This window comes from Acanthaster planci, linkage group LG19 (genome assembly GCF_054643075.1).
Source record: "Acanthaster planci isolate LZ-2023a linkage group LG19, COTS_SCS, whole genome shotgun sequence".
NCBI lineage: Eukaryota > Metazoa > Echinodermata > Asteroidea > Valvatida > Acanthasteridae > Acanthaster > Acanthaster planci.
The window spans coordinates 12,075,565-12,098,933 of record NC_141795.1 but is presented as its reverse complement, the minus strand read 5'-3'; the positions used below and the strand labels follow the sequence as shown (position 1 = coordinate 12,098,933).

Below are 23,369 nucleotides of genomic sequence, written 5' to 3'. Positions count from 1 at the left end.
ATCTAGTTGGTTGAATTTTGAAAGAACTGTGTCGAAATTAAAAAAATCAATTTTGGGACTAATTCTAAAACTGAGTGTCCAAAAATCGAATCTTGCAACAAACTCATATGAAAAGGCAAAACCTTTTTAATTTCTTCTGCGCACATCATTGAATTATCAACTATCTCTACACAAATAACTTTCTAAGGTTCAATATATTACACACGAAGTATCCAATCTTTCTTGCATTGGCATGTCATTAATTTTTAGCAAATGAGTCAATCAAAATAAAGAGAATAACTTGAATTCAGAGGAGTAACATGCTAAAATAAACCCTGTCACGTCTTTTGTCTGTGTCAAATCAACTGTACTGCAGGTAAATACTGCTATTTGAAGTAGCAATTTGCTGATTGCAGTGAGATGATTCTCAAAAATGCCGAAATGTCGGTCTTTATGTCTGTGGTAACAGTCACAGACGGACATAAAGCCTGAATTCGGGTGGCATGTTCTCATAGTTCACGAACGTTGTTCGTGGGTTGGCTGCTCGAACGGCGGGAACATAGTCGCTGCAAACTAGTGGCAAGCAACATCATACCAGATGGTGGCGTCCATGAACGTTCTTCGATGGTTAACGGTAGGATAAATAGGCTGAATTCTTTTCCATTTGAAAAGGACGATTCATTTCTTGTTATGATGTAATTTTGCAAAACTTTTTTTTCGAGAGCAGTGCTTTTGCTGTATCTTTTTCCCACCGTTATAGTATAAAGAACAGGAAACCCGTGTCAAGATTAGTCCGCCCAAACTCGACCATAAACGCATTGACCACCAGATCGCATTCAAAACTACATGATCATTTCGTAATCTGCGCTAGATTGGTTCCCGTCCCGTATGTACTCTCCAGACGTTTTACAGACGTCCTCCAAACGTTGGGGCCGGTAACACGTAATGAACCCTGCATAATTCTGTCGGTTTCAGGTGAATGAGGAAACAATGTCCGTCAATGCACGAACAAACACGAGCTTTAGACTATTTTGCATTTTCTTTTTGTAACTTAAAATAACTTTCATTACTGAAAATACCGCTGATTAAAAAAAATGCCATAACTGATTCATCAATGATAATCATTAGGAAATAAATTACCACACCGTGATCAACAAAGGCTTAGCAAAGATAGGTACTTGCGTTTTATTCGCTTTCCGCTAAAATTTAAGTCGTGTTAAAGCAGTGCTAAGGGCCTGACAAAAACTTAAATATTCAGCATCCAAATTAATACAGCTAATCCCACACATTAAACTGCAGCTAGCTACCTGACCCTAAGGTGTTATAGGGAAGGGGACCAGTCCAAATCTGCGCAGCACAGGCATAAAATCAAAAGTATGGGTAAATTCACACCTCAGTATAAGGAATTTACGCACAATTAAGGAATCCCCCCAAAACGTCCCTATTTACGATAATCCCATGTAGAGTCAAAATGGTGCAATTGCAAGACTTAAAAAGAAAAGGCAGCGGCACCGAAGAGCAAAAAGTGAACTTATGTTGAGTGCATTTGTAAAAACTTTCTGGCGATGTGATTGCCTCACGTGCATTGCACGCTAACGTGCTGCCGTCCATCCTTTTCGTCTATCGGTTGCCCATACTTTCAAAAATTACGGTTATACACGGAAGACTGGTGGTCTATGCGTGCTTATAACACCTCACCCGCAAATTCTGTATCTTGATTGGCCGAAAGTATGTCATGTGACGCTTGGTAGTTTTACTATTTTGGCACCACCACTCCAAAAAGACTATAAACATGCAGCCTCGCTCTAAAAAAAGAACTACGTGTATGCCCGTGGCGACAAACGAACTATATCCATAGCAGGGAAACCATGAATAGTACCCGGGTGTGTATTTCGGTTCATAGCGTTAACAGCGCAAAACTTTATCTGTATCTCGAACCCGTTAAACCAGGCTACGCACTTGCTACAAATTGAATAGGTTAAGAGAACGAAGACGCAAATAGTCAGGTCTGGTATGACACCTAGTGTGTGTTGTCAGTACACACATTCTAACGCCCAACAGGATTTACACATAGGAACACCGACGGTTTGCTTTTTGGTGTTTCATTTTTAATTTTGAGCTTACATTGTGTAGAATCAGTGGATGAGGTGTTATAAAACAAATTATTGACTGCTTTATCTCTTGGTATAGCAAAAGTGGGATCACATCGAAAGCTACTTTTATCATACCCCTCGAAGCAGTCAATATCTGTACTGTAGCCCTATCTTTGTGATCGCAGTAAATAACTTTTCCCTTCCTATATCTATTGGCTCCCTCTACCAGTTCCAGCTGTGCTGGTCAGCGCATGTTCTCGCACGGTACGGTGTACGGAGCTAAAACAAAATATATCCACTGCAGTTTTGTGCTAAGACTAGCCTAAATGCTGCGAAGGAAAGTCTTGGCTGTGATATCAATCAGAGAAGACATGGCTCAGAACATGGGATGTAAATGGATTTTATGCAGTAAAGAGTTCTTTCTTGAACTTCGTCGTGGATTTGCAAGAAATGGGAAGCACCCGTTCCATCATGAGACACCTAAAACTAGGGACGTTAGTAGTATAGACGTAGCAAACCGCACCCCCATGTGAGGGGTTTTTTGGTGGGAGGAGGTGAGGGGGCCTGGCGGGGGGTAGGGACGTGAGGGGGAAGACGAGCGGCAGGCGGCGGTGGGAAGTGGCGCGAGGAGGGAGGCGGGCGCGCGGTCGGGTTGATGAGGGGCGGTGACGCGGGAGGTAATTAGTCAATCGAACCACCCTCACATCACCGACGACGATTGGATTGATCGAAGCGCGACCGAATGAGCGCATGCGTCTGGTCACCTACCAGTGACAAAAGCAAGGTGGGTGGATCGCCGGACAGTGAGTGGTCGCCGTGTAATCGAGTCAGGACCTGCGCAAAGAGGTACGGGTACCCTGAGGTGTATATATTCGGCCTCGCATGCGGGCGTTCATCATTGGCCTACCTGCATCTGAAAGAGAGAAATTCTGCGTTAACATAGCCCTAGAGCAATCACTACGACGAAGACATGGCCGCACCATCTGGATTTTGCCAGCCGACAACTTCCCCGCCAAGCGGAGCGGAGAACACCCTGCCAGACGGGGCGTCAAAACTGACGCATGGTCAAGTGGTACGAGGGTGGCGTGAGTGCTTCAGCGCTACCGAGAACAGATCGTATTTTTTCAACATTTACAGCCGAGAGAGCCGATGGACTTTGCCTTCAACGCTGCCGGTACAGAATGAGGAGAACCGGAACAGCGGACCCGAGCTGGACGTGCTGGAGGCGGCAGCCGCGGAACTCTCCGGTAACCCATCACCCGACTACTCTCGCCCGCCGTACATCAAGGGTAAAGGCAGCACCGGTGCGAAGCGAGTGTCGGAGGAAGTGGACACCAACGTCGACATCAAGAAGCGGAAGTTTGCTCCGGACCCTGAACAGCAAGAGAATGACAACAACGCCGTCAAATTCCACATTGGAGGTGAGCGTTACGTGAACGTCAAACGCTTCAAAGGCTGGGTGTACGTGAACATCAGAGAATTTTACTACAACGAGTCCAAAACCAAACTGTTAGCGGGGAAGAAAGGCCTGAACTTGACGGCAGAACAATGGTTCAACCTTTATACTCAAAGTAAGGCTATAACTGAGGCCATCGAGAATGTCTAGAGATTGTAAAGTAAGTTTGTATGTTTCTTTTGAAATTTGTGTATCGCAGAAACCTCTTCCAGGATCACGAGAGGAAGGCGTGAAAAGTCTAAAACACTCACCGGTCTGATTTTGACAAAACTCATCACGGACGAGATGTTCCGCCTGGTGAATCGCGCCCAAGAACAACTCGGCTGCGAGGGTTGTGAAGAGGGCTGGCCGAGCTTGTTCGAGCATGCCTGTACATTTTATGGAGTCTGTCCTGAGTCTCGCATCCACGAATATATCGGCGAGTTCCTGGAGGAGGCATGGCGGTCAGTGGACACGAACAGGGTACGCCCGATATTTCACGCTACGATCAGTTTGTTGGGCGCCGCGGAGTTCACCGGTCAGGAAATGGACATGATCAGTACTTTGAATACATTCGTACAAGACATTGTAAATGAATGGAAGAACAAACCAGACCAGATTGTTGATTTTTTTCTGGACAGAGGATTTAATAACACAACCGAAATCATTCAATACGCAGTTGACATTGTAGAGGATTAAGAATTTAGTCGAGTTTTACTGTGTACACGTACACGCATCTTTAAACTCTGTAGTGCTGGTAACCGCTGTTAACATGTTTTGATCGTATTGCTTATGGACTGACTATGAGTGTTGAAAGTTTTCTTTGTTGTTCATGCACTGTAATAACTGTACGTTTAAAATAAATCTCATTGTAGGTCAGTGTAAACGTGATAGTGTAATTGAATAAACCACAATCCGCATGTAAAACCTGGAAAGTGCGTCTTCAATCTTTTTTTTTTAGTCGGAATGTTGATTGATTAAGGACGGACTGAAGCGGGGAGGGGGGGGACTGCGTTAGCACAAATCGGGAAAAACTGGCATAATTAAAACTCGGCATCCAATGTGAACACAAACCGCTCTCCTTTGGTGCTCATGACCCCGGCTTTTTGGTATTCTCCGACCCGCTTTTCGAAGAAGTTAGTCTTTCCCTCTAGAGAGATGTTTTCCATGAATGGGAAGGGGTTGGTAGCCTTCCATATCTGCAGCACATGAAAAAATTGAATGTACACGAATAAGCGCAAAGTGAGAGGAAGAGTTGAACGCGGCGAGCACGTCCATAGTGTGTGTTTGTGCGCCTTAATCTTTGTACATGTACACGTACCTTACTGCAGTCCAACTCGACCAGTAAGCGGTCAGCCACAAAGGGTATGTATTCAGTCATCAACTCGGCGTTCATACCAATGAGACCGACGGGAAGGGCATCGGTGAGGAATTCCAACTCGATGGACACTGCCTCTTCAATAATCGCCTGGATGCGTGCAACCGTCGGTTTACGTCGCAGATGCTGGAACATGAGGCACGCAAAGTCGCAGTGGAGTGCCTGTGGTATGATAATGGTGAATACCAACATGAACTGGGTTGAAAGTCTCGCGCTATAATCGTTAGGTGCAAATAGCAACAATAACAAAAAGGCACCAACAAACGCAGACCAAACGGACTGGATCAAAGTACCGAGGCCTACATCTTCGAATGAGCACAGTCGGTCTCAGCTTCCCGCATTTATACCTTTGGAACGTATACGACGGGATATTCTCCCGGCAGGATGTTAGTCCTCAGTCTCAGTCTTTCGGGCGTATCGGGCTTCAAGTCAATGAAGAGATAGCCATACGGAGCTGAAGTGGCGTCGCGGTAAGCCTCCATCATGTACTTCATCTTTGACGGGTACATCTGCCTCGCCAAGTGGTTGATTTGTGATGCGTCTCTAGGATTTTTGAAGAGAATCAAATAATGGGCGTTCAGACTGATGGTGCGCATTTCTTTTCCCTTGTAAAACAAGTTTTGGAGAATGAGGATGACGGACATATTTCGGTGGTGGCTCCCTTTGGTGAACAGTTCGGTCACCTTAACATTGTTGCCACTTTCAGACATGAGGTCATCTATCACAACCAGGTTTCTCTGCCTCCGGTCAAGGCTCGAAAGTAAGTCTCCGGGATAGCCCTCCACAAATCGTATTTGAGGCACCAGACTAGCCAGATGGTCGTAAGCATCTTGGTACTCTCCGTAGCACCAAACGATGTTCTCGGGTGGTGGGTCGATGAGCTTATCCCCCTCGGCAAGAATAAGACGTTTCACAAACTGGGTTTTGCCGCTCCCTGTCGGGCCCGCAATCACAGCGGTGAAGGGATGCCTCAGTCTCGCGTCCATGGACCAAAATGGTGTCCCGATTGCGGGCGGTTCTGTTTTATAGCGAATGGTGGGCCGTGTTCGGGGGAGGGGTTATATCTCCAGGTAGGTGGTGGAGATGCCGTCGTCCGCTACCTTTCTCTTCGGGTAGAGGTACGTATACGCGCGTTTGACTTGTTCGTACGTGTACATCGATCCGTCTTGCCGCATGCGAAATCCGCGGTTGACGCCTTCCCCCACCACTTGGCTTTCCAGCGTGTCGAGGTATTTCCTTTTCGTGATGTTGTTTGTAGCCCTACTGAGCCCCTTGCAGCTGATCTTGTCTTTGGCCCCGAAACAGTAATACGTCTTGCTGCACAAGGCGACGATGCCGTCCCCCTCCCACTCGACTTTGAAGAGCCCGGGCGTTCTCTTGTCGTAAGCGCGATGGGCGGGCGTATCGTCGCGTGGAAACCAGTCCGATTTTATTCGCTGGTACTCCTCTCGCAGGTCGGGTTTCACGACATCGTCGAGGCTTTTACCGGCTATCGCCAAATAGGCCGAGTCAGTGTCCATCTCACAAAGCTGGAAGTCGGCCGTATCTACGAATTTCAAGAGAAAGTCAAAGTAGAACTGCAACATTCGTAATTTAGCGTATTGATAGACAAAAAATCCAATCTGCAAAGGGAGTCCCAGGCGGATCGCCGTCTTGTTCATCTCAACTTCGTACAGGCTGTCCCCTAGCGTGTGTATCGCTCTAAAGTGCGGGTTGTTAACGAGACGCATCGCTTCCTCGTCACTGCCACAGACACGCACATCCAGATGTTTCTCTTGATTAGTCACGGTTTTGCCGTACGCCGAGTTTCCCAGGAGTTTCATCGTGTCTGCGATGATGGCCTTCGCCGGATCAGCATCCCCCTCCCTCCTTGCATCGCTCACAGCCTCCCCGAACGGTCGGAAGCAGGGGGAGGATCTGTACTGGATCGCTTGATAGACGCGGGTGACTTGGAGCCCATGTTGGAGGTACCATTTTAGCAAGGGCGTAGCCAACAACAACTGCTTGCCAAACATGCTTCCAATGAGGCTTCGTCGGGGAGTCTTCATTAGTCCCTCCCTCTCAGCGTACTGGCGCATATGTTCCCCGATATCTTCGCGACTGATGTCGGCGTTTTTGAAAATGGGAGGCATTTCGGCGAACCGTTCCCGGAGATGGTTGGGTACCTCGATGTCGCATTCAATTAGCCCAAATAGGTCTCCGTCCATCACTCCTTTCAGGATGCGGTTGAGATCCAGGCGCTCCTCCTGCAGGGGTAGCCGTAACGTTTTGAGGAACTCTGACGCCTCCCGATTCGATGACAACAGCTCCAGCCAGGCACATTCCCAGATTTCAACCAATCCGTGTCCCTGGGAACGGATGTAGTCGGACATCGCTTCGGTCTCCTCCCGTAGTTCGTCGCGCGACTTCTTCCTGACGGTGTTGTTCTCTCTGGGGTTTAAGCGGCACCGGTGACCGTGCCAGAAGCACCCTTGAAATTGGTAGACGGTATTGGTTTCTTCGCAGAATCCATCCACGGGGATGCGACGGGGACCGATGCGCTTCTCGCCGCGGTTCAACTGGTGGCGGATGAATATTCCCCCGGTGTGCGCCATCCATTCCAGCCACTCTGAAGCTCTGACCGAGTATTTGTGGCTTGGGACTGGCCTGAAGCCTTCTTGCTCCCTCCTTCGGAGAAAAGTCCCGACCGGCATGGGCTGCATCAGAGACCACAAGTAGAGGGCGTTAGCGTCAAAGCCAACGATGTTCTCGCAGGTTTTGGGACCGTCGCGAATGAGAGTCTTGCCACTTTCATGGTACCTGTGGAACACGATGGACGGACCACCCACGATATTCTTTTTCAAGAGATACTACAAGTCCTTGTTCTCACAGTCTATGAGAGAGAAGCTAATGTCTCGTGGTAACGTCAGGAACAGGTAGTACAGTGACAGGCCGGGCACGGATATAGCACACTTGAACATGTCCATTTGCCGCGCTTTGTAAAAGTCAAACATTTTTTTTACAGCTTCAAGGAACGGGGTGACGTCCAAATTGTTGTACCACACCAGGAAGTCGCGCATTGTCTCCATTCCCCGCTCCCTCCAGATGCGATGGCAGTGCGCGTAATCCTCTTCAGAGATGTTGGCCCCCTTTAAGGTACTAAAAAAGGCATCATGCGACGGAAGCCGTGTTTCGTCGAGCTTGTCCACGCTGGTCATGTAGTCGTACGGGAAAAACCCTTTGGTGTGAGAACAGTCGTACGCCTTTAAAAATTTGTCGTACGAATAACCGGGAGCCAGATAGTTCGAAATGTCTAGAAATTTGAATTTCCGCGTTTTGAGGCACATGTAGCACCCGGCCCGCTTAGTCGTCATTTGAATTTCATCATCAGCAGCAAGTAACAATCTGTACAAATGTTTCTTAATGACGTTGATGTCGTACTTACTGGAGTTGAATCCGATGACCGGAATTTCGCGCAGGTAGTCGTCCAACTCCTGACGCAGAGTCTCCAAATGCGCTACTATAGCATGCGCACCGTCCGAATCCAAGGGCTGTTCGTCTTCCAGTTCGTGGATACGAGTGAACACATCCTCAAACAGGTACAGCATGCACGAGTAAGCCTCGTCACCAATCTCGTACAAGTAGTAGAGCATGCGCTTCACAAGATCGGTTGGGTCGCCCTCCGTCACGAAACATCTCGCCTCTTCGAAGCCGCGGACGTTGCTCGCCACACTGACGCTGAGGAGTTCGTGGCGGTTGCACCAGGACAATTTTCCCGCGTCGGTCTCAGCTTCCGCCACACTGTCAAAGTAACATTCGAAATCATATGTCGCGCGGTAGGGAAAGTACTTCAGGTCTTCCTCGATGTCGATCCCTACCTCCTCCAGTTTGTCAAATATCGACTCTCGCAAGGCGTAAATACCCCCAGGAAACTTGTGCTTCACATTGACAACGCACGTGGGCTCATGGCGGTGGAGGTTAAACGATCTAGTGAACACTGTCCTACATTTCTTGCACTCGAAGGATTGGCTGTACGTGTCAATGTCGCAAATGTACGAGAAGTGTTTACCGTGCAGGTTCATATTCAAGGTAGTTGGGTACCTTCGAAGCGATCGACGCACTAACCTCACCCTGGGTGCCTCATTCGCAGGAGCATCGCCAGTCGGTGGTTCTAGGCTGTACACATGAATGTTTACCTCAAACATTACTTCTGCCGTAGCCAAATCATCCATGGTCACGCCCTCGGTGATTCGTCGTTCCGTATGGCGTTCGAACCTTTCCACCAACCGTCTTGTCGGTGTTTCCAGCGCCCCCTGAGTCGCTCCATGGTGGCGGGCGAGACATCTGAAGAAACACAGGTTGTCGGTGTACCTCCCACCCCGATGGGCGTGGTGCGTGAGACTGTTTAGACCCGGGTTGTTGCGAACGTAGTGGGGTAGGGAAGTGGGAGCACCGATGTAAAAGCGGTTCATTTTGTTCACGTAAATGGCCATGTTTGTCGGCATTACCACGGTCCATTTCGTGTCGGGTCTTTGCTGTTTGACGTGCTCCAAGACGTCTATGTCTTGTAGACGCGCCACCAAACCATCAGCATCGTTGCGGGACGCCACCGTGACTGCGGCGGGAAATAACGTTGCGTTATTGTGCGAAGGATGAAAATAGCGCAAATCTCCCGTTTCCACGTGGCGAAGGATGAACCCTAGCGAAACGTTTATTTTCACCCGACACGTGAGCCTTTGCAGAATGCTGTCCATGATCCGACGATAGGAGGCCTCTGGGCGATTCAGCCGTACGTTGTAAATGTCCTGCACGACTCGATCAACCCGATGGTGGGTTCTGATCGCGGACCAATGCTTTCCGTACAGTTCATCGACTTCAGGGTCTCCGTTATCCCCCATTCCGTCCGCGAAGTTGACCGGGTCTTCTTGCAGCGGGTCCGCGGGACGGCCAATGTACAGCCTGACATTAGCGAGCAGGAACGAAGTCCACTCCGGGATGAACTCCCGAAAATACGCCTCAATGTTCTCCTTCTGGAAGTTATCGATGGAACGTTCCGCCGCTTGGGGATTTTCGAATGCAACAGGTCGGGGAAGGTAGCGGCAGGTGTCTAGTTCGAAATATTGCACCGCACCAGTGCCGGGAAGGCGAAAAATACCCCCGAATGAAATGTTTACCGAGTGCTCACTAGTGGTTTTGGAGAGAAGTGCTTTAGCCACCGTCTTATAGTCTCTGGCGGTTCTCACCGTACGAATGTTAAACACATCCTCCCCATCGCGCTGGCTATCGGAGTGGTTCGACCGAATGCTTGCCCAGTTGTCTCGCACCGTACGCGTGATGACATCCTCTCCCTTGAGTGGACAGTCTGTCGGATCCTCCTCGAAGATTCCTTCTCGAGGTTTAGGAGCCCGCTGAAAATGGACTTTGGTGACGTGGCGCTTTAGCGAGTCCGCCCGAAGAAACTCCTTTCCGCACACGGGGCAACGGTGCTTTGTTCTACCAGCTGCGTTGGCGAGTCGAGGTTGGGGTGAGGGCGCGCTCCAGTGGCTGCAGCCGGGCTGGTTGCTGTCGGTCACGGTGGTAGGAACATCCGGTGCGAGCGGCATGACCGTTGTCTTGTTCTTAGGCTTGGGTTTTAGGTGAAGGCGATGTAGATGACGCTGCAGGTTATCGCGACGCTTAAAGGTTGCACGGCACTCGGGACAGGAAAAGTGTTTCTGGATGTCGTGCGAGGAGGCGTGTCGCCGCAAATGATCTCGCCGCACAAACTTTTTGTCGCATTTCAGACATTCAAAAACACCAGCCGATTTCTTGACCTTTTCCCGCTTATCGCGAAGAGGAGAAGCCACATCATTGTCGAGACGTCTGCCATCCTATCGACATACAAAAGGAGAGAGAGCTGGATAAGCAGCGGGTTAAAAAAAAAAGGGACCAAAAAACAAAACAAAACAAAAAAAAACATTAAAAAAACCAAAAAAACAAACAAAACTTAACAAAGAAAGAAACACAAACTAAACAAAAAAGATTCAAACGACAAAAACACAACACACATAATGAGACAAACACCATTAAAATACGTAAAACAATATCATGAGGAGAAAAAAAAACACACCAATCCAAAACGAACATCGGCCACTTACATTGCCCAAAATATTATCGGCGATTGACTGAATCTCCTCCAACTCGCTGTTTGTGTACTCAGGACTCTCCCACGGTTGAGGCGTTTCGGTCCACTTCATAATCTGTTCCATTTGACTATCGGTGTAGTCCGGACTTTCCCAAGGCTGAGACATTGTCGAACGTATTGCAGGTTACGGTATGCGGGCGTAAATACCACAACTTAAGTTGGTTTGAAGACAAATGATTTGAAGAAGCAGCGACAACCGGCTATATAGCGACCTTCACGGGCGATATGGAGCGCACACCCCATCCGGGTGCTTTGAGGATCGCCAAGCACAGATGGGTGATACCGCCCTCCCACATTTGCTCGTCCGAGCTGACCAGTACAGTTGGGCGAGGTCGGGATGGTATTGCTATTCGTGAGCCCCCATTGTCCGAGCGAGCGCAGACACGACCGGGCATGTAGGCGATGAGCCGTTATCGACTTTCCATTGTCCGGGCGGTCCTGCACAGATGCGGGTCGGCGGCTCCGTCAAGGCCTTAATGAGTTTCCGGTGATGATTCCTTAATGACTGTCCATTGTCCGGGCGGTCCTGCACAGATGCGGGTCGGCGGCTCCGTCGAGGTCTTAATGAGTTCCTGGGCGCTGAGGCTTGAATGGAATGACCATTTATGAGTTCTCTGATTTTATGTCACACTTGGCTTAGCGCGGTAGCCTGAGGGTATGTCTGAGAAAACAGGCGGTGACAAATGCTGCGGGTTCCATAGTTGTTAGTTCACAAAAGCTTGCAATGGCACCATGGGAAACTAGTACCCGAAAAAGTACAGTTTTCCGTCGCACATTTTTTTGTCAGTACAAACTGTGCCTGATGGCAGCCGGCCCGAGCCCTGCCTACAAAGTGGTCATCCTCAACGCCTCCTTGTTCGTGAGAAAAGTCAAAGTCACCTCGGCCGTCATGCAAAAAAAAAAAGAAAAAAAAAAGGGGGCCCTTACATGTTAACGTTTCCTAGGCAATTCTTAGCGTGTACGTTTACCGATTAATCTAGTAAACCTCTCTGTGCTGGCGTTAAAAAAGGGTACTAGCCGCAAAAAACACACACGCACAAAAAAGTCTCCCTTACATGGTAACGTTTCCTATGTCATTCTTAGCGTGTACGTTTACCGATTAATCTAGTAAATCTCTCTGTAATGGCGTTAAAAAGTGTAATAAAACAACAAAAAAAAGGTACCCCTTACATTGCCCGTTGACCACTTAAGGAATTCCGTCGAATTCCGGTTGGTTTTAGGCACCCGTGTTACATCGTTTCTTCTTTCTCGTTCTCACCCCCCGAGTCAACCCTTTCCTCCCGCGTCACCGCCCCTCATCAACCCGACCGCGCGCCCGCCTCCCTCCTCGCGCCACTTCCCACCGCCGCCTGCCGCTCGTCTTCCCCCTCACATCCCTACCCCCGCCAGGCCCCCTCACCTCCTCCCACCAAAAAACCCCTCACATGGGGGTGCGGTTTGCTCCGTCTATACTACTGACGTTCCATTTTACGTTTGACGATTTGCCTAATTGAAACACTGAAGTAAATAATATGTGTTCGGCCGTTCTTAAACATTTGAGGCCGGATCAGGAGAGTGACGCTGACAATACAAGAGCTGAAGGCGAGAGACATTTTGAACATCCACTCTCTTGAGTCGGTCTAAACCCTGAAGGAGATTATACAGCTCCTTCCTCAAGGGACGTGCCACCTGGCGTTGCCCGCAACTTCCAAGCTTACAAATGCATACGAAGAATACCGCCAGACAAAGGAATTTTGTACTTGGACTAGATATTCTGAACTTTTTGAAGGTGATAACTTGAATATAATGGATGGATCCAAAGCTGTATGCCTACCTTGGATTGTCGCAGTGTCGATGTCTCGTACGTACACCTACGCCACAGTCATGAGAACACTCGCTCCAATCAGACCATTGGCTCCATTTTCCATTTCGACTTGTTGGCTTGTTCATGCAAACACCGTTCATACACCACTGGGGCAAGAAATTACCATTGAATTGCATTTTTGTAATGGGTAAAGTATGACGTCTTATCTAGCCAGCTTAATTCCTTTATTCTTTTTTTCCTGATTAATTTTTCCACATTAGAAATATTAATCTACTTCAAAATCTTAATTTGCTTTTCGATGTCAAATAATTACAGTCTGGTATGCGCAAAGGCTGACTTATGTACTTCTAATAATGAGTGTTGCATTAATTGACCGAATAGCTTGTTATTGGTTTAACATTTGTAGTTAAGCGGATTTTGTTGATTTTGCCATTATCAGCGTTATTCTTGTCGTTACTATCTTCTATGTCATCATGTACCTGAAAACAAAGTGATATTATTAGAACTGGTGTTGCCACTCGCATGATCAAATCAAATCGGTACATACATGTGTCTGTTTACTGAAATGGTTGAAATTGCCTAAATGTCTTAGTAAATACAACATAGAATTGCAATAAGAGTGTCTTCCCACCAACTTATACCTGTGTGACAGTGCCACAACCGCTTCCGTCTAAGGCTGGAAGGTAATACTCATGGCAAATGGCTGGGTTATTTTCCGCCGTACATCTCATGGAGCAAATGTAATAATCCTCTGGCTTCATGAAACAACATGAAAGGAAAGGCGTACGAACAATAAAAAAGTACAAGGGGTGAGGTGGTTGTACAATTCCAAACACTCTAAGAACTGTGTTTAGCAATGGAACACTATCTTCTATCACTTTGTAAACATGAGTAATGAATGACTAAACACTATCAAACAAAAATCAACGTTTAGCTCTTAAACATACCTACACACTTATTGCACAAGAGTGCTTGGAAAGTGTTTATTCGCTGAACACGGTTAGTAATTTTTGTCATGCTGTTTAGGATTTCAGTGTTTTACAGACCTTTTTTACGGACAGGAAAATTTACATTTTCAGATTCTTGCATAAGTAAGCAAATCAAAGGCGTGCTTACACATTTCTTTCCAGGTAAGGGAGTTCTCAAAAGAAATGGGTGTAAAAGAGAATCCTGCAAACTTCTCCAATTTCAACGAAGGCGTACTGATGCATTCTACGTACATTATGGCTAATATTTTAAAGTTACCCTTCCGCACTGATGTGAATTCCCGCCAAACGTATACCGGCATTGCTCATCGAGAGAGTACCACTCCCCAGGAAAGCCCTCTTGCTCGAGCAGACTGCTGGTTTCAAAGACAACATTTTCCAAGCACCGATGATTTCTGTAAACAGATGAACAGGGGCAATATCCCTAACATTTAAAAAAAAATGGTAAGAATACGTTTGACGAAATGTTTGTTCGTTTGGACCAATGAAGAGGCGGTCATGTCTGCAAGGAGCTACGCAACTCTTGCCGGTATTAAAATCGGTTACAACAATAATTATCAGAGGATTTTTAATAGTCGTATCGAATTATATATTTACCATGTGTCTGTATTAGTTAAGAAAGAGAATATTTTACGTTATTGTTAATTTGGGATTTTGAATGGCCCACACCTACTTGATTAGTCTCTCGAGTGCTTCGGCACTGCAGTTAGACCAGTAGTAGTCGCCATAGTTTGCCATTACTAATGTATTCATAATGGAGCGTGCGTAGGTCTCCATCACGCAAGAGTTTCCGTCTCCATCATGCTCCAACCCCAGGCTGAAAAAGGGTTTAATATCCGTGAATTTTAATTATAAGTCTTTTGAAAGGTGCAGTTCATTAATCTTCAACACACTTATTTGGAATTTATATATATTTATGATTGGCCTGATTGCAGGACAGCTTAGCCCAACGGCCGTCGATTTCCAAAAGTTTTTGATTTAATATATTTTTTGCTACAAGATGTTCCATGTTTTTAGATTGAAATTTATGCTGTTTACATTATAAAGTCTCACCTCTTACTAAACCTGAACGTCATTAACGACAGCATAAAAAGACCTTTAACGCATGAGGCTTCGTTAACATGTGCGCTTTCCTATGACCGTGAGACGTGATGCATCGAGCTCTCTTTGGAAAGCACACATGTAAATAAAGCTTGATGTCAATATGCTTTATGTCTATTCCTTATTTTTTTGCGAACAAAATTTAGAAGCGGAGGGTAATAAACACTTCACTTGTTTTATCTTTATCTTATTTGACATTGAAGACCCACATAGATACGATCAATAGGGAACTTATTTATCAAAAGTAGCAATAATTAAGGTACACATATAAAACAAGTTTATTCAGAATTAAGCCAACAACAACAGTAAGGGACTTACACGTGGCCGGCCTCATGTGCCATAACAAATGAAGATAACAACCCTTGATCACGAGTTATGGAGCTGCTCCAGAAACTGTCACACATCGACGCCACTGGAGCGAAACCTTTCAAATATACAATTATGCAATCTTTAAACTTTCTGCAAGTTGCTCTTGAAAGGTTTTCTTGCAAACCATCTTAATTATTCTTTTGTACCTTTCCACGACTTAATTGTTTGTATTGTACATATAAAACTTAATCCTTAGACTATTTAGAAATAAGACTATGCAAGAATAAACATTAAAACAATATTCTGTTAGTTAATTCACTCAACAATTACTAATACAAGGTGCTTCAAAAAAGGTAATCCACCTTTTTTAAGGGATTCCAAGGTAATCCACCTTTTTTACGGCTATATGGCATCCCACACAGCATTCTGACGAGGGCCACAGCAATAAAATTGAAGATAAGAGCTTTTAAATGACATCTTTCTTGCCTAATCATGTTACTGCATAAGTAAATACCCATGGATTGAAATCATGGCACCAAAACTGCACTGGTTCACTTATTGAGCCTCGTTGCATTCCACTTGATCAGTTGCCACACCTTGATGATGAATAATGTCTTGATTGGTTATGCAATGGGTTAATTCAAAAGGCCTAGTATGTTTACACCACGCCACTACGTAACATGCAGGATTTATGAGACCGGATTCCGAGGGAGGTGGACATTCTGAGAGAAAAACCGGATACTGTCAGAGAAGCAGTTGGAAACATGCGCCCTCAATGAGGACTTTGTTTGGAGAGAGGCGGTAGCCACATGGAAAGTGTTGGCCAGTGAAAGGGTTTGGAAATCGGCTGCCAGATGATGAGATTGTTGAAACCTGTTAGTGAATGTGTACTACATGTAAATGAATAAATAACCTTTTATTAAATGTGCATTTGTGCTGATTTGTTTCACGTGAAAGTGAACCAAACACATTTTTGCACCTAAATTCTGGGCGATGGTGCTCAGTCAAACATGGCCCTGGACAAGAAACCTTGGTGTCATTTTAACACTCATGATTTCAACCACGATCCTTGCTGAAAGGTATATAGTATGGTCGTAATAACCCCTTAAAGTTGGATTAATTTTGTTTTTGAAACACCCTGTTTACCTTTAGACATTTTAATCCCAGGATTAACCCAGTTTCTCATTGACACAGGAACACAGGACAGAATTATACCTTGTTCCCCTCGAGATAATTTTCACTGTTGTCACATAAAAAAAGATGAAGAAGAAGAAAACAAAACTAGAGGTTTTGTCTGTCTTAAGGACAGAGCAAAGAAAAAAGCAATTGTTCATTTGAGATACTAGCACATTTCTATTTCTCAGTTTTTGCTAAAATATTTACCCCAGAGCTACAAATTTTTACAAAAATAATTGTAGTCTTTTCCTTAGTGACGTCATAATGACGAAATGCGCAAACCCTTTCAGACATTAAAAAATATGGAGAATAAAGTGTGCACCTTGAACATTCCTTCCATTCGTCTGTAACTCATTCATTTCTCGCCACCTACAAATTTTCAACCCAATTGGACATGTCACAAGATATAGGGCTCTAAAGAATATACTTTTAATGTCACGTGATTTCTCACCCGTTGATGCCATCTTCACATGAGGTCAATATAGGCATGCCAGTTTCCGTTCAAGATATTAGCAAATTTTAAATGCAATACGAGATGCAATTAAGGAGTTATGGTGCTTTATGCATTACACCTTTAATATCACGTGACCGACATGTACTACATGATGACGTCATCACATCAGGTCAACATGTCTTAATCACTTCCTTTTCAAGATCTCAGCAATTAATGTTTAATCCCAACCGGACATGCAATTTTTCTTTTTTTCTACAATCAGTTTCAAAATTTAGAGGCAGATCCTGAGGGGAGGTTCCAGGGGTAAAAAATAACTTCGTTCGTTTTGAAGTTGATGCGTTGTGGCCAAATTTCTCAGCTCTTTCATTCTTTTCGACAATAAGGTTGAGTATCAAAGTGAAACATATTTTGCTTAGTGATTCCTGTACGTCCCTTGAGTTGTTGAAAACTGCACCTAGAGTGTCTTAGTTTAGCTATTTATAGGTGCTCCCTATTTTAGCACCTAAGTTACAGAAGCAACTGAAGTGCTTTTGCCCAGCTCATATTGGTGCTCCATACCATAGCACCTCCAAGGACACACGTTTAAGTTTAGCTCCTGAAGTGCTTTGGTTTAGCTCCTGTTGAGTGCTCTGCGATAGCACGGGTGCCGGTGCTAAATCAGCACGGCATGTGCAGTCACTATACGAGTACCAAGAAGTGCACAAATGTAGGTCTTCAAGTGCTAAATTAGCACTTCGGTTTTTAGAGTGCACGTGATAATAAAAGTGCACAATATCCTTTGAACTACCAGTACATGTAAAGATTTCATTAAAACATTATCGGTATCATCACATTAAGGACTCATTATTCAAAGCTTTGTTCAGTACATGTCCATCGTATGGAAACATCATTACTTAGATGCAAAATGAATTGAGAAAAATACATGCAGAAACAGTTATAAAAATTACAGTTGTTTATCTAACTTCATATCTAATTTTCAAACTTTTGCCGGGTTTACCTTCGAATAACCGTGATGTCACATTTTATTTAAAGAGAAAACATCTTTGAAACTCACTTCGTTTTTCATTGGGACCCATTTTCGTCATTTTTCATTTTTTCACCTTATTTAGTGCCCAATTTTCACATTTATTGTCGAATTTCCCTCAGAACATTCAATTTTCCGCACTGAGGGCGAGAGCAGTCGAAAGTGAGATGTCCGAATTTGAGGCATCGCGTAAACGTACACGAACACCTAATGTGGACACGAGTGAGTTCGTGTACGAATTGACATTTACTGCATTGCACTATATGTTCAATTACGTCAAATAGTAAAGGCATGCCAGGGAAAACCCAGCAAAACTGAAAAAGTATACCCTCCATAATTTTGGCTTCTTCCCAAATCTGAATCTGTTACTTTGGAGGTATGTGATAAGGCATTGCAAAAACTTGGCTGAAAATACATTTTCATCGTGTGCAAGTTAGCGAAATGGAGGTTGAGCGTTTAAATTCTAATCCATATGGAAATGATCTGAGCCGTGATGTTGGTCGATTACTTTTTGGGTCAACCTGCCTCAATAGCCATTTTGCTGGATTCTGACTGTAGTTCGATTCCATGCGAATGCGCACGTATAAGTAAGCGGTTCAAACAAACGTGCTGCCCTGGCCACTATGTGAAGGATCGGGAACTGATCATGTCGACGCTTTTTCCAGGCCCTTTTTTTCTACTTCACAACTTTGTATCTGTAGATCGGGAAAAAGCCTTGAGAACGAGAATGCATCATGATTGGAATGTCTGAAACGGCTTCCAGAGCGTCGCACGGCTACGTCTATTTTCAGCGTGTCTCCACGTATTTCTAATGTGCTGGCCGCTGAGGACGAAAGCTCACAAACCTGGGACTTCGCCGTCGGTTGGACAGCGAAGTAAAACAAAAAGGGTTTTTGTACATTCATGTCGACACCCTTTCTGTCGTTGGATCCGAAACTTTTGATTTTTTTTCCAGTTCTGAATCCGGAAGGTTGGCAGATCTGAGCACAAACTTAAAATAAAAACTCTCGCCTTAAAGCAAATTAACTTTCTCTGGGGTGTTTGTTTTGTTAGGAGGTATGCCATGAAGGTTTCAAAAGATTTAGGGGGTTGAACTTTGAAATACCTTCCATTTGATGCTGAGGCTGATACATTCATCGGATACTTACCTGCTGGTCCGAAATCCAACTGAGTCAAGAAGGAGACGTAGTCAGCCACACCATACAACTCGCCATTTGGAGTAAGCGAAGAAACCCAACCAAGCACGTTGGTCAGGCTTCGCTTGTAGCGGTTTTTGACGATCAGATTTTTAGACTGACAGTGGAAATTAAAGGGTAAAGGAGTGGTTAGTTTTCTATTAAAAATGTCTGTGTAATTTTATCAGGACTACATAATGCAAGCAGAATCAAATTAATAATGAAAATAACTCAGTGCCACTGAAAGACACTTTCAGCGGTAATGTTATCGCTCAGCGCATGCGTTCGTCTTGCCCGGGTTAACTGTGTGTGATTTTTGGTTTTTTTTTGTGATTTTGAGTTCGAGCGACGACTATATAGTTATGTATAGTTGGGCAGCATGGCCCCAAAGATAGGTGGCTTAGACCATCGACCGATTGGAACCAGACCCTGGGGCATGATCGCATCGCCGTTTATCAGTAGTGGATTGCATTTATCATTACGGAGGGAATTGTGTGACATGTCATTGACCACAAACAGCGCGGGAGTTCCATCCAAACGGCAATATATGTGACGCCATCGAGATATTAAAAAATAATGCAACTAGGGTCGCTCGAGCGCTACTATATTGCGCGTGTGCAGCGTGAAATAGCAACTGACTAGAAGTAAAACAGCACTTTAGTCCGCCCCCGAACTTGCCCCCATCCCCAAATGGGTGATATGGACGTGTCGTTCGTGCGGGTGCGAGCAAACACGTAAGCCCAACCTGTGCGTATTAAATGATTTTACAGGTTTTGCCAGAAAAAAAACGCGTCCAGATAATTACTTGTTCAACTGACTATGCTAAAATTACTCATTTCAGTATTTATATAGCTACTAGATAATTGTTAACGTAATTTTTTGACAAAAAAATCCATCAATAAGTCACTTTAACCAAATCTTGTCACTATTTAAAAATTTTAAAAAGCCATCCCTTTTAGACGTCAGTAGCCAAGTTGACTACCGGTATTTAAGAGCTGCCTTAAAAACTCACAGTTTCTTTGTTTATCAGGACAATCTTCGTGGCAACGAACTGAATGTCAACAGTGATGGTATTGTGCCTGTAGATTTCATTCACCTGCCAAAGAAAAAAATGTTGTTATTCTGAAATATGTACATTTCATCTCCCAGTGACACTAAATTATCGATTCAAGCTTCAACAACTTTTTCCAACACGATGTAGTCAGTGACTGAAAAACAATCATTTTTTTTATCATGCTTATCTTTTGAAGTTGGTTCTGTTATTTTGTAACGGCATTACTTTGTACATTCTTACTTCCGCCTTTTTTTATTACAAATACTATACAGGCAAAAATACTATACAAAATTTTGATTAAAACTTCATCAGTACAGTTGGGAACAGCTTTTGCTATAAAATGCGCAATTTTGTTACGCCATTAAGGTAGAAGTTCATCTAATACACTGCATGCTTTTCAAAAATACTTTATTTGTTTGTGTACTGAAAGCATATTGTGACTGCAGAAAACTGGTTGGTAAAACTATAACCGAGACTTAGCTAAACGGGCCACAGTTTTCATGTTTATGTTGAAAACAAGCGAAACTCTCCTTAAAATCTACATACTATATTCAGCATGGTCAAGAGATATGTTGGTAATTCGTCTCTGCCGTGAAAAGTGACCATTGAGTGATCGGCAGCCAGCATAGTTTCCACGAAATACCGCTGGTCGTTGGTGCCTGTTGACCGTCTGCTACGAAAGAAGTTCCCGCCATCATCTGATTGTTTACCTCCAGGCTCTGTCTGTGCTTCGCGCCTCAGACTTATTTTAACTGTTAAAAGGATAATAATGAAGAGTCTGTGTGTGGAAATTGAGTTACATTTTTTCTTCCGCATGAAACAATTGAGTAAGCTGTTAAATGCCAATTGACATCGCATCTTCTTTTAAGTTAGAGCTCAGTATACTTTAAGGCATTAAAAGTGAGCTGCAAAGCTTTGTAATTCCACAGAAAGTAAACAGATAAGCCGCACCCTATTAATTCCTTAGATTGAAACAAGCAATCTTTGAAACGTTTGATCGCTGATCCAAGATTGAAAACAATCGTAACGAGTGGTAGCTGGCGAACAGAAGTTCACCGTCTTTTACCATGGCTCTTCGTGAACATCTAAAACGTTTGAAGTTTGACTATGGAAGCATTGGTGTTCGGGAAAGTGGGAGACTTTACAATCACTTATTTAGATATTTTAAATCTTGCGAACTCCCATGTCAAAATGTTAAATTATTACTGTAACCGTGACGCGACTTCCAAATTCTATAGATACGGTGTGCGGGCGATTCACAATAGTGCGCCTCCAAGAGTTTGCAACGTGTTGGCCAATCACGATGTTCGAAATCTGTTGACTCAACGCGCGCTTGGAAAGGGTCGAGAGATTTCGCTTGTCATGGTTGGCCAACGCGTTGCAAACTCTTGGAGGTGCACTATTATGAATCGCCAATATTGCATAATTATCATTGTCAATCTGAAGGTTTTATTATCAGATCCTGTCAGGACACATTAGGACATTGCAATGGCGCAATCGGTACGCACTTCGCAAATTTTATCATGAATACTTTCAGACCTTTAACGTTTTGGGAGTTTTCCTGCGACTCAAGGATTTAGTGATCTACAAGATAATGGCCCAAACCCAAGCCAAGTCCAACGTGTGGGAGCTGAATTCTGCATTGAGGGCATGTGATGAACAACTTGAAGTCCGATTTGTCTAGATTTTTCCTTATTTCAGAATTGTTTGTCAACATTTTTCCTGATACCAGAAATTTATGGTCAGGATTTATCCTGATTTCAGGATTTGTGGTCAATTTTTCCTGCGACTCAAGGACTTTTAAAGAATCTGCTTTGAAATATTAACGTGCGAATGCTTTCATCAAACTTTCAACGCAGTCTCAGCCCTGGTTTTGTCACGCTACCTGATTTTAGGATTTCCTGTCATAATTTTTCTTGATTTCGGAAATTTTAGGGTCAAGATTCATCCCCAGTTTTGGGATCTTGATCAATCTTCACCTGATTTAAATATAATTAAAGAATCTCTTTAAAATCTTGTACGGAACACATTCATCGAACTTATAATGCAGTTTTACCCCTTACTTGTTCACATATTACAGTATGAGGCGCCCTTTATGACTTTATTCGTACACACACAAAAAAAGAAATTGATATTTAAATGACGAAACTGATAAGGACATAAGTGAAATAAATTTAAAACAAAACAAATATATAAAGGATGAAAGAGGTATATTATATGTAATACATGAAGTACGAAACCAATCTATATACAGGACAAAAGAATAAAGGTGATTTATATTCGACGAAAACTAATAAGTATATGACAAAACTATTTTTAAACGACGAAACTAATAAATAGAGAACGAAAATAACATATAGGACAAAAACAAAACAAAACTAATATTTATAGAATGAAATTTGGAAATGTGCCTAGTATTCCGAGAGAATGGCTTGAAGATTACAGTGGAAGCTAACAAGGCAACAATAAACTTCCTAGATGTTATATTGAACCTGCGGACGGAAGAATACAAACCGTACATGAAGCCAGGACATGTACTCCTCTATGTGCATGCCTAATCAAACCACCCACCTGCTATAAGGCAGATGTCACACGGAACTAACAGACACCTCTCAAAGATCTCTTAATTCAAGATGCATTCGAGAAAGCTGCCCCTATCTACCAGGAATCCCTAAAAACGAGTGGGCATAAATACCAGCTATCATATCAGCCGGAAGAGAAGAAGGGACGGAAGACCAGACGACGGAAAGTGATTTGGTACAACCCACCATACAACCAAAATGTACAAACCGACACCGGAAAGGCATTCCTCCGGATCCTTGACCAATGCTTCCCCAAGGAATACAAGTTCATCAGGTAATGAACCGGAACACGGTTAAATTGTCATACAGATGCATGCCAAACGTCAAGGCGACAATCCAGTCAATCAACAAACAGAAAGTGAATTAAAAGGAAGCCATCGGTGGTAAGACATGCAACTGCCCCCGCAATAGAGAATGCCCACTAAATGGAGAGTGCATAAGCAAGAACAATGTCTACCAGGCCACGGTCATGTGTGAAGGTAAGGAAGAAACGTACGTCGGACTAACATCCACAACGTTCAAGGCGAGACTTGCAAACCACAACCAGTCGTTCCGTTCTGAGAGCAAGAGGGCACAGACTGAGCTAAGTAAGTACGTATGGGGCCTTAAGGACGAAGACAAGAACTTTGAAATCAAATGGGACATTCTCCAAAGAG

General features: G+C 44.3%; 4 protein-coding genes across 5 annotated transcripts in view; 1 reads left to right on the top strand and 3 right to left on the bottom strand.

The window, feature by feature from the left end:
- The window catches only part of LOC110987871 (A disintegrin and metalloproteinase with thrombospondin motifs 3-like), a 94,244-nt gene that overhangs the window by 44,773 nt on the left and 26,102 nt on the right, over positions 1 to 23,369 (bottom strand). For both annotated transcript variants that reach the window (XM_022250994.2, XM_022250995.2), the window contains 8 exons: positions 20,678 to 20,883; positions 20,090 to 20,173; positions 19,051 to 19,195; positions 15,258 to 15,363; positions 14,512 to 14,655; positions 14,098 to 14,233; positions 13,494 to 13,607; positions 12,862 to 12,998 (listed from right to left, as the gene is read on the bottom strand). In XM_022250994.2, coding sequence (XP_022106686.2) covers positions 12,862 to 12,998; positions 13,494 to 13,607; positions 14,098 to 14,233; positions 14,512 to 14,655; positions 15,258 to 15,363; positions 19,051 to 19,195; positions 20,090 to 20,173; positions 20,678 to 20,883 — 1,072 coding nt within the window. The remainder of the gene's footprint in view (positions 1 to 12,861; positions 12,999 to 13,493; positions 13,608 to 14,097; positions 14,234 to 14,511; positions 14,656 to 15,257; positions 15,364 to 19,050; positions 19,196 to 20,089; positions 20,174 to 20,677; positions 20,884 to 23,369) is intronic.
- LOC110975445 (uncharacterized) lies at positions 2,713 to 4,430 on the top strand. The gene is made up of 2 exons (XM_022227954.2): positions 2,713 to 3,493; positions 3,728 to 4,430. Exons 1-2 carry the CDS (start codon positions 3,043 to 3,045, stop codon positions 4,204 to 4,206), a joined length of 930 nt encoding a protein of 309 aa, XP_022083646.2. The 5' UTR covers positions 2,713 to 3,042; the 3' UTR covers positions 4,207 to 4,430.
- On the bottom strand, positions 4,435 to 5,172 carry LOC147796050 (ribonucleoside-diphosphate reductase small chain-like). Its single transcript, XM_087130169.1, has 2 exons — positions 4,829 to 5,172; positions 4,435 to 4,706 (listed from the first exon to the last, which is right to left on the bottom strand). Exons 1-2 carry the CDS (start codon positions 5,075 to 5,077, stop codon positions 4,551 to 4,553), a joined length of 405 nt encoding a protein of 134 aa, XP_086986295.1. The 5' UTR covers positions 5,078 to 5,172; the 3' UTR covers positions 4,435 to 4,550.
- On the bottom strand, positions 7,728 to 12,396 carry LOC147796049 (uncharacterized). The gene is made up of 2 exons (XM_087130096.1): positions 11,002 to 12,396; positions 7,728 to 10,734 (listed from the first exon to the last, which is right to left on the bottom strand). Exons 1-2 carry the CDS (start codon positions 11,152 to 11,154, stop codon positions 7,735 to 7,737), a joined length of 3,153 nt encoding a protein of 1,050 aa, XP_086986222.1. The 5' UTR covers positions 11,155 to 12,396; the 3' UTR covers positions 7,728 to 7,734.

What these genes read in the sequence shown, in the direction of transcription:
- LOC147796049 (XM_087130096.1), bottom strand. Translation starts at nt 11,154, where the DNA reads ATGTCTCAGCCTTGGGAAAGTCCGGACTACACCGATAGTCAAATGGAA. An exon ending in CCGATAATATTTTGGGCAAT is followed by an intron (nt 10,735 to 11,001) that starts GTAAGTGGCCGA and finishes GTATGTCGATAG; the next exon opens with GATGGCAGACGTCTCGACAA.
- LOC110975445 (XM_022227954.2), top strand. Translation starts at nt 3,043, where the DNA reads ATGGCCGCACCATCTGGATTTTGCCAGCCGACAACTTCCCCGCCAAGC. An exon ending in CGTCAAATTCCACATTGGAG is followed by an intron (nt 3,494 to 3,727) that starts GTGAGCGTTACG and finishes TGTGTATCGCAG; the next exon opens with AAACCTCTTCCAGGATCACG.
- LOC147796050 (XM_087130169.1), bottom strand. Translation starts at nt 5,077, where the DNA reads ATGTTGGTATTCACCATTATCATACCACAGGCACTCCACTGCGACTTT. An exon ending in TCGAGTTGGACTGCAGTAAG is followed by an intron (nt 4,707 to 4,828) that starts GTACGTGTACAT and finishes CATGTGCTGCAG; the next exon opens with ATATGGAAGGCTACCAACCC.